General features: G+C 35.1%; 1 protein-coding gene across 1 annotated transcript in view; it reads right to left on the minus strand.

Moving 5' to 3' along the window:
* The window catches only part of LOC150092903 (pyruvate kinase PKM-like), a 151,274-nt gene that overhangs the window by 18,447 nt on the left and 118,192 nt on the right, over window positions 1-14,635 (minus strand). Inside the window, exon 9 of the mRNA XM_090413392.1 lies at window positions 13,817-14,136. Coding sequence (XP_090269518.1) covers window positions 13,817-14,136 — 320 coding nt within the window. The remainder of the gene's footprint in view (window positions 1-13,816; window positions 14,137-14,635) is intronic.

A 14,635-nucleotide genomic window follows, 5' to 3' on the forward strand; every position in this document is an offset into this window, starting at 1 on the left:
CCTTAGAAGTCATCGTTGAATCGTTTAAGAGGATGTCCTGGTTTTCTTTTTCCTAATGGCTTGTACTTGAAGGCTTGTTTTGGTAATCTTTCTGTTTTCATTCTTTGAACGTCTTCCATCCATTTATGTTTATATTTTTTTTAATTTTTTCTATTACTGGTTCTTGGTTTAATTCTTTCATAATTTCTTAGTTTCTTTTGTGATCAAATAGGGTATACTTTGCAGTTTTTCTCATAAACTTCATTTCTGCTGTTATTAATCTTTGTTTGTCTTATTGCCCAGATTTCGCTTCTTTACATTAAGACTGGTAGGGCTAATGTATTGTATACTTTTAGTCTGGTTTGTTTTTGAACTAGGTTTGGTTTAAAAATAGAGTTAATTACACCTGTTAATTTTAAATATTTTGCAATTTTTACGTTTATATCTTTGTCATTTTCATATGTGATCATGCATCCTAGGTAGTTGAATGAATTCACCTGTTCTAAGATCTTGTTATCTATTACTATTTTAGTTCTTGCTGGATCTTGTCCTTTAAAGGCCATAGTTTTTGATTTTTCTGTTGATATTATCATACCATAATCTTCAGCTATCTCATTTAGATTTAAAATAGCTTTCTGTAAGTTATCTTCAGAATTTGTAATTATTATTTGGTAATCAGCAAAAAGGAGAGTGTTTAAGTTCACTGTAGGAGAAAGTTTAATTCCTTGATGTAAATTTTTATTCCATTTTATTATTATTTCATTAAGTAAATATTAAAAAGCGTTGCTGAGAGGGGACATCCTTGTCAGACCCCTTGGTTTATCTCTCGCGTATATGATAGCTCATGATTTAATCTTATTTGTATTTTATTTTCATATATACTTGTGATAGCTTTTAGGATATTATTTGGTATTTGTCTTTCTTTTAATATGTTAAATAATGTTTCTTTTAACTTTGTCGAATGCTTTTTCAAAGTCAATAAATACAATATGTTTCTAAATTGTATTCTCTTCTTTTCTCCATTATTAATTTTAGGCAAAAAAGGCTGGGTCTATACATGATTATCTTTTTCTAAATCCATTCTGTACTTCTAAAATAAAGTTTTCAGAATATTTCATTAGTTTGTTATTTAAGATTCTGCTATATATTTTTATTCCTGACACCTCCAAGGAGTCCGAAGACTCATCACGGGAGGACACCTATAACTGTCTCAACTGATACAACCGCCTCAACCACTACATCCAACCTCTACTACGAATTATCTGCATCAACGCCATCTACCGCCCACCACAACTAGTATTTTTTGTCTGTAAATTGAGTGTGTTCTGAAGGGCCGATTTGTCTGTATGCTGGATGAAAAACCCGAGTTCCTGGGAGGAAAAACCCTGCTACTCCCATATGAGATCGGCTAACTCACCTTCGATTGAAATTGTCCAGATAGAGATTCCTCCCGTCACAACGAGAATCGAACTTAGGCCTATTCCAATCGAAGGGCGCAACATACCGTTGTTCTTCCAATTGCGCTACGGAGGCACTCTAAAATGAATAACAGAGAAAAGAAGAGAATATAATTTAGAAACACATATTGTATTTATTGACTTTGAAAAAGCATTTGACAAAGTTAAAAGAACATATTATTTAACATATTAAAAGAAAGACAAATACCAATTTTGTAACAGGAATTTAGTATACTGATACCTCTATAGTTTTTAGGGTCATCTCTATTACCTTTTTTAAAGGTAGGAATCACAATTGCTTTTTTCCATTTTATTGAGAGGGGAAACCAGTTGAATAGGTTTTATTTTAAAATAATAAGAGTCTTTCTTTAAATCTTTTTCCTGTGTATTTATATAGTTCTGAACCTAGTTCATCTTCTCCAGGTGATTTTCCGTTTCTTGTTTCTTTCAGGCCGATTTCTAATTCTTCTTTAGTAATTTCCTTTTCATTTTCATTAATCGTTTGCCAGTTGTCTTTTTTAAAATATTTGTCTGTCCACTATTCTGTGTAGTAATTTAGAAATTCTAATTTCAATTCAGTGTTTAATTTTATGTTTTCTTTGGTAACTGCATTTAAGTGTTTCAAAATTTCATATACATTGGGTCTTATTTTATATAAATCATGTTCTAAATTAGAAACAAATTTGTTCCATGATTCTCTATGTGTTTTTCTGACTTCTCTTTTAGTTATGGCTCTTATTCTTTTATATTATATTATATTTCATCTTCTAATCTTTTACTGCTTAACCATTTGTGATAGGCTTCTTTTTTCTTTTTGATTATTTCTTTCAATGTATCATCCCAGATCTTCAGTTTTTTCCTTTTATTGAATTTTTTGGTCTTTCCTAAGCTTTCATTTGCTGCTGCATTTAGTAAAAAAAAAAAAATAAATAAAAAAAATTAAAAAAAATCAGCTAACGCCTTTTTATTCCCATATACGGGGAGTAGGCGAGGCCATTTAGCCCTATCTAACTTTTGGAGACTGAGTGGGCAGTTCAGTCTCCACTGGTACCAATCAGAGATAGATGGCCCAAGGCTATCACTAATTAAGCAGTATTCAGTGAAGAGAGACGGCTCAAATGTGCCACCATCTCGTGGTCCCTAACTCTAACACAATATATTTAATGTCTGAAAATAATGTGGGTTCTACGGTCGATTTTCTTGAGTTTACAGGACGAAAAACCCGAGTTTCCAGGAGGAAAAACCCGCTTGCTCGTGCCAGAGATCGACTAAGTCGGGAACCGGTCGAAAAAAGGCTTAGAAAAATTTCCCCTAGTCGCCGACTAGACTCGAAACCAAGTCTTCCTTCGTGCGGCCAAGCGCAGTGGTTGGCAAACGCCACATCCACTGAGCTACACAGGCTGCATTTAGTATCGTTTTTATATTAAGCCATTCTATTTCTTCATTTTGTTTTATTTTGTCTAGATATTGGTTAATTCTTTGTTCATATAGCCATTGTACATTTGTGTCATTCAATAGTCTAGTTTTATAAACAAATGTTTCAATTTTTCTTTCTGTTCTTGTTACTTGTAGCCATTTAGATGGTAATCTTAATTTTATTTTAACAAGGAAGTGGTCACTGCTTATTTCATATCCTCTGTGAACTCTAACATCTAGTGAAAATTTTGATGTCTTTTCATTTAGTATAAAGTAATCTAATATTGATTTCCATCCTCTTGCTGCCCAAGTATATTTATGTATGTCTTTATGTTTATAGAAGGAATTCATTATTTTTAGGTTATTATACACTACAAAGTCAATCAATTTTTTACCATTCCTGTTTAGAGTATGTTCTCCATGTATTCCTATATTATTATTAATTTTCGTGTTTCCAATTCTTGCATTGTCTCCTGCTAAAATTATGTAATCATTTTTATTTATTTTATTATATATGTTTTGTAGCTGATTATAAAAATCAATATTATCCTGCTCTCTTCCTTTCTTCTGGGGCATATAAACCAATTATTGTTAAATAGCCTATCTATTTTTATTCTAACTTCTATTATTCTTTCATTCCATAATTTATAATGTTTTAACTGTTTTGAAAGGGAGTCATGAATCCAAATCATGACTCCTGCTTATGCTCTTTGGACTCTGTCAACTCCACTGTATATTACATTAAAATTTTCAGTTCTCATAGTTCCTTTTAATTTCTTTTTTGTTTCAGTGATTACTGCTATTTTAAAATTTCTTTCATTTAATAGTTGGTCTAATTCTATTTCTTTATATGCTATTCCTCTAACATTCCAGTTTGCTGTGTGTATTATATTTTTTCGTTTCCATTTTTGTTTTACCTTTTCCATTCCAGGGTCGTTTTCCATAAATTCAATCTGTTTATCTTTTTCTGTCAGCTTACAAGTAGAATTATGTTATGTTAGGAAGTGAATCCCACCAGGCATATAGAAATGTTAAGGAAAAATTTGGAGAAAAGGACAAGGCTAATAATAATAAGTATCTGATGGATATAGACTTATTACTAATATCATGTTCCAACATAAAGATGTGCCCAAGTTCACAAGAAGAGAAGATGCAAGAAATAAAAGCCTTATTATGCTATTGTAAATAGATATTTTTATGCTGGTTCAGGATAAGAGTGTACATGGGATTTGAAATTGGAAGTGCCCATTACTTAGTTTTAAGTAGGATAAAACTGAATACCACATTGAAAAGAGCAGTATGTAAAAAAAAGATTTAAAAAGAATTAAAGTTCAGCAGCTTTTACAGGTAAACTGCAGACTCAACTATACAAACATTATTCAGGAAAAGATGGAACAGTTTGAAAAAGAGCAGTATGTAAAAAAAAGATTTAAAAAGAATTCAAGTTCAGCAGCTTTTACAGGTAAACTGCAGACTCAACTATACAAACATTATTCAGGAAAAGATGGAACAGTTTGAAAACAAGAACCAAATGCTGGAGTCTCTGTGGCAAACTCTGAAGAAAACATTGATTTAGCAAGAGAGGTATGTGATGAAGTTGTAAGGATAGAAAAATAGGAACATCATGATGGAAAGCATAACAAAAGTTCCTAGCAAATAAGTCCACAGATGCCCTAAAAATACAGAGAAAAATGTAAGCTATGTGTGAAAATAGCTAAACAAAAGTCATGGGAAGACTTCAGTGGGAATTTAGAAGATAAATATTAGGATAAATATCAAAATGTTCTGGAAGCTATTGAAACAGCTTAGAAATGGAGGAAAAAATGCTATGAAAGGATCAAAAGATGATAAAGGTGACATGAAAACTGAAGATAAGGATATCCTAGATGTCTGTAGTAATTACTACAGACTATTAAATGAAACAAGCAGTAACAGAACTATACTAGAAAATTTTCAAGAGAAATGCAAAAAAGATTACATATCAATACTAGAGATAGAAAACGCTATCAAAAACTTGACATGTGGAAAGAACTGGAGCAGACAATATAACAGAAATGCTTAAATATGAAAAGTTTTGCAGTTTTACGCTACACTATGTAATTCAGAAGGTCGAATTCCCGATGATTGGAGGAAAATTGTCATAGTTACCATATAAAAAATGGAATAAAGCTGAATGTGCAGATTACAGAGCAATTTGTTGAAAGTTTGTTTCACTTGGTTATACTCAGTGGTTAAATTCTAAATGAATAAACTGCAGGGTCCTTAAAGTAAGGATCATGAATGTGTTTATGATCCTTATGATCTAAATTGTTACAACATTTTTTTAAAATTTTATTTATTTATTCTGGTGGAGTTAAAGCCATCAGGCCTTCTCTTCCACACTACCAGAAACATTAAATACAAATACAAAATTACAAATTAATATAATACTTCTATTAAAAGATAATTCAATTTAAGATAACATTAGGTTATATGCGCAATGAAAAAACAGTAGTAGGCCTATTCAGCTTGTTACGTAAATGCATATTTACATATTACTCTGCACATGTTAAACACCCCCACAACTCCGTCCTTACAAAATAACCAATTGTATTTAACCTTCGAATGCTATCCACTGGTCGAGTGTCCAGCAAGTAGGCAAATCTTTCCTTTCATTCAATGTATTAATATTATAGCATTGCAACTGATGGGAATCCTGTGTTTCTGTGGATTCGTTATAGATTTCTTTCTCTTCTGAAACTACACACAAACTGTCATTACAAACTCGTTTTGTATTATCACTCTCATCCGAGCTATTTTTCAATAAGAATAAGAATAATAAGAATAATTTAAAGAAGGTATCAGTGTACTTATCCATAGTTGAAATAGCAGGCTTAGATAAACACAAAAATATTACATGATTTTCTTTGCACTTCTTGCAATCACAATCTCTGATAAACAACTGCTAATTTGCTGTTCTGTTGTTGGTTATTGATTGTTGACAGTGTTGCCAACCAGAAAAGAAAATATCGCTACGAGTCTGTCAAAATTCTGCTACACTACGCTGCAATAATGTTGCTTGTCAATCGCTGCAAGATAATGCATTACAAGAAGCTCCAAACCTCCTAGTCCCTTTCATCACACGTTTGTAATCAGGTGACTATTGATACAGACTTTATATACACATTCAAAACTGTAAACGATTGTTGAATAATAATACAACAATGTAGGCATAATTACCGTAAAGGGAGAAAAGTCACAAAACAGAAAAATGTTCTGGGTCCAGGCTTGGTGCATAAAAAAGTTCCAGGCTCGGGTCCCAGCTGAATTTAACCACTGGTTATATTATAAATTAAAGATGATTTAATCCTTTATTCAAGTGTAAGCAAAGTTTGTGCATGAAATATCTTCAGGACAGGGCTACTAATTGACTTCACATCAATTGCCTTAGTATCCTGTAATGCAGAGCATACATCTCCTAATGGGTGTGTATGCACACCCATTCTTTTTCCTTGACCACTTCCCATACACTAATGACATTCATTCCATATAGTTTCTTATACCATGGCATTGCTTCAAGTTGCCTTCTCAATTTGTCATAATCGCCAGCTTTATAGTTCTGCATAAACCCTTTGACTGAAATTTCCACATGTTGAGCAACCTCCCAGGGCAAGACTGCATGGTTACTTTCCCCAATCAGAGGTAGAGTTGCTGCTGCAATTATACACAGATCTACTGATGCTGTACCAGATCCAACCCTCTCAAACCCATGGTCTCTTCCATCCCATGTTGTTTCATTTAATTATCCCTTAGTAACTATATAAATTTCATTTCCATTTGCCACGTGCCCTTTCCTTCTTCCATTCTATATTACCATAGTTGAAGTCTCCCATGATAATTGCTCGGCCTGCACTCATTGTGCTAATCTGCTCATGCATGTTGTCCACATTTTTTTCTGAGCTCCAGGTCTATAGCAGCAATCGATAATATATTTTGTCCTATTGGCCCTCTATCTCACATCAGACAGCCTCGAATGAAACATTTCCATCAGAACTACAATCTTCCTTAACTTCTGTTTTTGTTGGTTGAATTTCTTCAGCTATCATTAATAATACACTTCCTCCTGCCCCATTTCTTTATTCTTCTCTGAAAAGTGTTCAAAATTAGCTATTACAACAATTGCAGAAGAAATAAGTCTAAATCTGTGGGAATAAGAATGGAAAATATTTAAAAATGGATGAACCACAAAGGAATTTATATCAACTATCAAAAGCAGACTATAACAGATAGCAAACACCATTTCTTCAGGTTTAACCTGAAGAAACAGTGCCTGCTTTCTGTTGATTCCAATTGGGAAAGGTGAACATGCAATCTTGTTCTGGGAAGTTGCTAATCATGTGGAATTCCATTATGAAAGGGTTTATGTTGAACTATTAAGTTGGTAGTTATGACTTAGGAGGCATCTTGGAGCAGTGCTGCAGCTTGAGAAGCTGCAAGGAAAGAATGCCAGCAGTGCATGGGAAATGGTCAGAGATTGTTTGAGTGAAGCAGTATCAGATTGCCTACTAAAGGTCAGGAGGATGTACCAAGTGGGGATAAAATGGATGAGTAGAGATATAAATAAAAAAAAAAAGTGATAAGATATTAAAAAAAAGGTGATCAGCATACTTGCAAGCAGTACAAAGCGTAAGCAAGAAGACTAACTAATTAGTATAGCAAGAAAGGCCAAATCAGATGAGAAAATTAGTTAAACAGGCCAAAGTAAATCCAAAAGAGTTTTTCATTATGTAGCAAGTAAGAAGGGAAATGACTATGGTAGAATCACTTTAATCAATGCTGATGGCGGAAAGATGACAGAGACAAACGAAATAGTTGAATTGCTGAGTGATCACTTTGCAAAGGTGCTATCATTCAGGTGAAGATTTTACATTTGATGATGTGAGAATTGAGGAAGAAGAATAGGTGGTGTTCAGGATATTAAAAAACATCAACTTGAATACAGCAATTGGAGTAGATGGGAAATCAGCCCGTGTACTACATGAATGTGCAAGAGAACTGGCATTTCTCTGATGAAGTTGTTCAATCTAAGTCTCAACTCTGTCAAAGTTTTAAGGAGGAGAAAGAGGGTAAGATAGTTCCATTACAGAAAGGTGGCGCCAAGACTGAAGTAGCAAATTAGAGACCAATTAATAATATCTCTGGAGTGGTAGTTAGAGAATTGGAAAAGTTGTTTCAAGATAAAATCCAACATTGAGTGAATAAGGATATAATACTTTAATAGTGGGCAGCGTGGCATAGTAATTTATTAACATTTTATAATCAAGTGACAGCAGACTCAACTATACAAACATTAGATAAAAGAAATTTTATCTTTTGAATAATATGATAACCATGATATTGCTGGACTTCGCAAAGGCTTGTGACAGAATACCACTATTACTAAAGTTGGAGCAAATGGGAATGGATATGAAACTAATAGCATGATGGGGGGGCTGACAGTCAGACACCAGAGAATAATATATGGCTGGGTGGAATCATAAAGAATAAGGGTGATTAGTGGAGTTCCTTGGGGTTCTTTATTAGGGCCATTACTCTAATTTGTATATCAAAGATATAGGGAAAGATTTAAAGGGGGATATTCAGATATTTGCTGATTATGAAAAACTTGAGACTGCAACAGTTGATAAAGGCAATATAGATATCCTGTAGGACGATTTAAATACATTGGCATTGTGAATGAATGAATGAGAATGAGTGTCAATTTAATGTTGCAAACCACTTCGGATTGAAAAGGTTGCATACTGGATATCACACTGACGGTAACTGACTGCTGGAAATTGATGAGGCTAGGGACTTGGAAGTGATGGTGGATAGACAGTTGACGTTCAGAGGGCATATTGCAAAAGTTAGTAAAATAGCTCAAGGGATTACTTGAATATTGAAAAATATGCTAACAAGTAAAATCAGGTTATTATCATTCTTTATAAGACTATGATTCAACCACATCTTAATTACTGTGCATAGATTTGGTCATGTGGGATTCATGGGGATCAAGAAATGGTAGAGGATTGAGACGAGTGACTAAGCTGGTGACAGGTCTGTGGAATGCTTATGAGGATAGACTGAAGGTCTGAAAGTTTAGATGATGGGTGGAAAAGAGGACATGATAGAAACTTTGAAGATAAAGAGATTTTATAAAATTGAGGTAAAGGAAAATTTTCAATATAGGACAAATAGAGAACTAGGAGCCATCTATGGAAGTTGTGTAACAGTGTGGTTAGTAGACGTGTACAGACCAGATTTTTTGTGTGGAGACTGGTGAACAAATGGAATGGATTGCCAGAATTAGTTGCAAGTTGCAATTTAAGGAGAAGTATCATAGGTTATGTGTGTATAAGCCTCAGTGCAAGTCTCCCACTGTGAGTCCCCAGACTCCATGGAGATACTTTATAATAATAACAACAATAAGAAGAAAAGGAAAACAACGAACACACACAAAATCAAACTGGCCAGGTTTGCCAAGTAGTTAACATACCCACTCTCCAACCAACAGGCTGCAGGTCTGAATCCCACAATAGACAGATATTTGTAATTGTCTTTAGTCAGAAGAATGCTGCGAGACCACGAGCACCCTGCTTACTGGAGACTTGAAGAAAGTTTGTTTGGTCACTAGAGCTAGGTTTATGGATAATGTAAAAAAATATATAAAAAAAAAATAATGATAAAAGAATCCTTTCCCCATTCACAGTATTAATGTACTATCAGTTATAACCTGTGTATGTGGGAATCATATTCCATCCATACAATTATCATCTGTTCTTAGATTGGTTCAGTCCTATAATTAGGGGTTTTAGGCAATTTAATACTCCCCCCCCCCCCCACTTTCCATTTCTCTGCTCCAGTCTCTAAGGTTAAATATTTTCTCTGTAGATGAATTTATGGAGCCAGTTTGCCTGTTTTGAGGGAAGAAAAACTGCTTCAGTATGAAACCAGCTAACTCACCTTTAATTGAAAAGCCCTAATAAAGGTTACTTGGATCACAGCTGGAATTTAAACCTAGGTCTTTCCAACCAAAGAGCATTGAAAATGACTGGACTAATGGAGGCACTGGAGTCAGATTAAAAACAAAGACAAAAAATAAAACAAAAAAAAATAATAAAAAATAATTTAAGGTAAAGTCGCATACATGCCACTGAATAGCTTATGATATTTAGCATAATCAAGATGAACCTCTACATAAACATTATTGCTATAACACAAAAAAAAAGCACACAGAAAAAGAAAGCCAATTTTTACAGAATAAGAGATGGTCAGCAATACAACCACTGTCTGCTTTGTTTATGAAAAGTATTCACACCAATGGACATTTTCACTGGCACAATAAGACTTTCACCTGGGAAGTAAAACCTGACCCCCCCACACACATGCAAACCATTGCTGTTTAAAGCTCATTTAGCTCTGTTGTAAAAAATGCCCCCTAAAGTTCCTCTCACCACAGGATATGAACCCAAGGTCACTCCCCCCCCCACCAGGCAAGCAAGCAAGAGTTGAAGCCAACCTCATTCCACCTTCCCTTTTGCGTTAGGTTCTATGGCCTGTCACAGCCAAGTAACTTGGCTGCTTTGAAAGCTGGTACCACTTATGATAGTGGCGGTTAATCCTATCTGCATTGCCTGCTATAACTTAAAATTTTGTGTGTGTGTGTTCATTCTTCTGGCCAATTTGCCTGTTTTGTGGAATGAAAAACCTGAGTTTCTAGGAAGGAAAGCCATGCTACTCCTGTCTAGGGAGTGGCATGGCTTTCTTATAAAGAACTTGTGTGGCAGATGGAATTCAAACCCAGGTCTTTCCAAGCAAAGTGCTTCACCCATAGTGATTGAGATAGAAGTCTCCCTTTTGAAATGCATAATGACAATTTTTGACATTCCAAGTATTTCAAATAATACTTTTTCCTTACATTCAAAAAGCAAAATCATTGACCTCTCTAGCTCTCCATGGTTCAGAATGTTTCTGACTATTTGGATTGCTTTCAGATTAGGAAAGGAAAGAGTGGGGAAAAGGAGCCTTTGTGTGAAATTTAAGTCTGGTTTGACAAATTTCAAAAACTATTAAGCAATAATGGCAAACTTCCTTAATTTTGTGCTTTGGGAATACCTTTATTTATGCAGAAGATCCTTTTTTTATTATACAAATTACCAAAACAAAATAAAAAACAAAACCCAAACAAAACCACTGACAGTGGTTTTGAAGTAGAGGTGGATAGGATGAAGGATGCTGCTATAGACCTGGTAATGTGGAAGTCAGCGAGAAGAAAATGCTTAGACAAATTGGTCTGGCTGATAAGAAAAGGATGATCATTATGGGCAATTTAAATTATGGTAATATAGACTGGAATGAAGAGATGGCATCAGGAAGCAAGGAGAATTAACAGATAACTACCTTAAGTAGTATGTAACAGAGGCCACATGAGGGTGTTGGACTTGATTATATCATCAGAAGATATTGTCATAAATGAAGTGCCACATCTTCCTTCAGCTGGTGAAAGTGATCATGCAGTGATCACTTGGGTGGTGGTAGCCAGCCATATCAGTACTTTTGTGAGAAAGAGTTATATGTGGAACTATAAGGCAAGTGATTATGGCAAACTCAGAGGCAACTTAGAGCAATATCATGGGATGAGGAATTGTATGAGAAGGAAATCAATGCTGCTTGGTCTCAATTCAGGAATTATCTGGCAGATGCAACGACTGAGTGCATTCCAAAAGTCAGGATTAAAATAAGCTAGGTGTAAAATGGATGATTGAAGAGGTGAAGTGTGCAATCTAGAAGAAAATGGTATTATGGAGATGGCACAAGATGAGTAGAGATAATCAATTACATGAGGAGTACAAAGAGCAAGCAAAGCAGGTGATGCACTTAGTAAGGGTAGCAAAAGTGTAGTATGAGCAACATTTAGCAAATGACGTTAAAAGAAATCCTATGGAGATCTTCTCGATAAGCAGCCAGTAAAAGGAAGAATAATTATGGGAGAATGATAAACACTGAGGAAGATATAGCAGAGATGTTAAATGAGTAGTTCATTAAAGTATTCCATCCCCGTGATTGTAACATAATACAGAACTTAAGAGCAGTAAAAATAGAGGAAGAACCACTAATGAGGAGTGAGCAGGAGGTATACAAGGAATTGAATAAACTTGACATTAAACAAGGCCATGAGACTTGATGGTATATCACTGCATGTCTTGGGGGAATGTTCCAGGGAGTTAACACCATTAATGCACATTTTTAACATGAATATTAGATTATCCCAGGTCCCAAAGGAATGGAAAGATGGCAAAATTGTTCTGCTTCATAAAGGAGGTGATACGACTAAGGCTTCGAATTATAGGCCAATATGCTTGTCTGGAGTTGGGGCCAAAATGTTGGACAAGCTAGTGAGGACAAAGATCCAGAACTGGGTGGGCAGCAGTAGAATTCTCTACTGCCACTTTTAGCAATCTGCTTACTTATTATAACAAGATGACGAATACATTGGAAAAGGGGAATGCTTATATATACAGTAGCATATTTAGATTTTGAAAATTCTTTTGACAGATCACCACATGACAAACTAGTAGTTAAACTGGAACAGATTGGGTTGGATAGTAGATTAATGCACTGGATTGGAGATTGGCCATCTGATAGATATTAACAGGTTTTGTATGAGAGTAGTGATATCCCAGAAGAGGAAAGTCACTAGTGGCATGCCCCAGGGGTGTTTTGGGGACCATTGTTGTTTAATTTGTATGCAAACGACATTGGAAAGGACTTAAATGGATATACAATCGTTTACAGATGATGCAAAGTTGGGGAGAGTTATGAGAAGTAGAGCAAATGAAGCTTTTGCAAGAGGACTTAAATAGACTGTCTGGGAATACCAGTTTGATGTTGCGAAGTGTAAGGTTTTAAAATTTGGGAAGCAAAGATGGGATACAAAGTATAAGATTGGTGGGGATATTTTGGAGGGGGTTGAGGAGATGAAGGACTTAGGAGTTGTGGTGGACAGGGTCTTGAAATATTTCGTGGACATTTTGTTAAAATTGTGAGGATGGCACAGCAGATTATGGGAATTATGCAGAGAACACTGATGAGCAGAAGTAAGGATGTTTTGATTTCATCGTATAAGACTTTGATCAAGCCACATGGATTACTACACACAGATTTGGTTGCTAGGTTTTCAAAAGGATGATGAAATGTTGGAGAGGGTTCAGAGACAATCGACTAAGTTTCTGGTCTCTGGAATGTGAGGACAAATTGAGAGAATGCAAATTACAGAGCCTAATGGATAGAAAGAAGAGGAGAGACATGATTGAGATGAAAGAGGTAATTACCAGATTAGCATGGATGAGATTTTTCATAGAATATCTGGAGACGGGAAGAACAGGAAGCCATCCCTAAAAGCTGTATAAAGTGAGTGAGAGCAAGGGGGTGAGAAGTAGATTCTTTGCATGGAGAGTGGTGGGTGATTGGAATGCATTGTCTGAGAGTGTGGCAAGTGTAGGGACAGTGAATGCATTCAAGTCAAGGTACGATGAGCTGTGCATGTCAGAGTGGGACGTCTCACAATGAGTCTCTTGACTCCATGGAGGTCTGCTGCTGCTGATGATAATAATAATATCCCTGAATATTATGAACAAATGCCTCACTGTCTATCTCCAATGTTCTTTAATCACTATTACATTCCCAACCCCCGTTGCTATATAAGAATTGGTATTTTTTTGAGCGAATCTATAGAATAATTCGCTGTAATTACAAAATAATATACTGTAGAATAATTCAGCTCTACAGAAACAAGAAATACTGAAATTATCTGATAACCAATGGTTTATGTTCATATATTTTGAACTACCTGCACATTCATTTACTGAATTATAAAATGAAAGAACATTAACAGATTATTATATTAAAAAAAATGCATTTTGAAAAGAAAAAAAAAAACAGTTTACCTTCCAGTTGTAGTAATCACAATAATGGCTACTGCCAAGCATTTCATGGAAGCATTTACAGCTGCAATAGCAACAGTATGAGTTGAATCTGTAGGTACAGGAGTTTTCATACTGAGTTCAATAAACACATTTCTGTGAAAGATCGCTGCCTCTGCCTCCACACAAATAGCATGCATAATTTTCACAGCTTCAAGAGGATAATCTCCTTTCGCCGTTTCTCCAGAAAGCATAACACAGTCTGCACCATCGAGAACAGCATTGGCAACATCAGAACCTTCTGCTCGAGTAGGACGAGGTTTCTTAACCATACTTTCCAACATCTGAAAAGGTGCAAGGAGAGCATTCATTACGCCTTCGTAGGTTTAAAATACCAATTCGGTGATTTATGATATACTATTTGAAACAATAATCTAAAACACATTGAATATGAATAAGAAAATAAATAAATAAAAAATCATCTGAATGTAAACAAGTTTGGTATTTTATTCAGATTATGGCCAAACAAGAGGGAAAGGTGGTCAACTGATTTACATTAGCACAAGGATAGAAATGTCATACTGCACCTTTACAGAGGTTACAGAAGTATTTGAGGTAGTAAAAAATATATAGTTAAATATGTTAATTTTTTGTAAAAAGTTAAACTTCGTGTAACCTTTTTGAGTCTGATTCCTCTCTAGAGTGACATGCTGGCACTCCACCAGAACATTGCAAATGGCAAGATGAGTGTTACTGCTCACACACATTGTTGGGTCATCAGCCCTCAATAACTAAGAACATATAAGGCAGAATTATGTGAAGCCTAGCAAGTACAATGTCCTC

This window comes from Typopeltis vanoorti, chromosome 24 (genome assembly GCF_054136105.1).
Source record: "Typopeltis vanoorti isolate ZY-2024b chromosome 24, IOZ_Tvanoo_1.0, whole genome shotgun sequence".
Taxonomy (NCBI): Eukaryota; Metazoa; Arthropoda; class Arachnida; order Uropygi; family Thelyphonidae; genus Typopeltis; species Typopeltis vanoorti.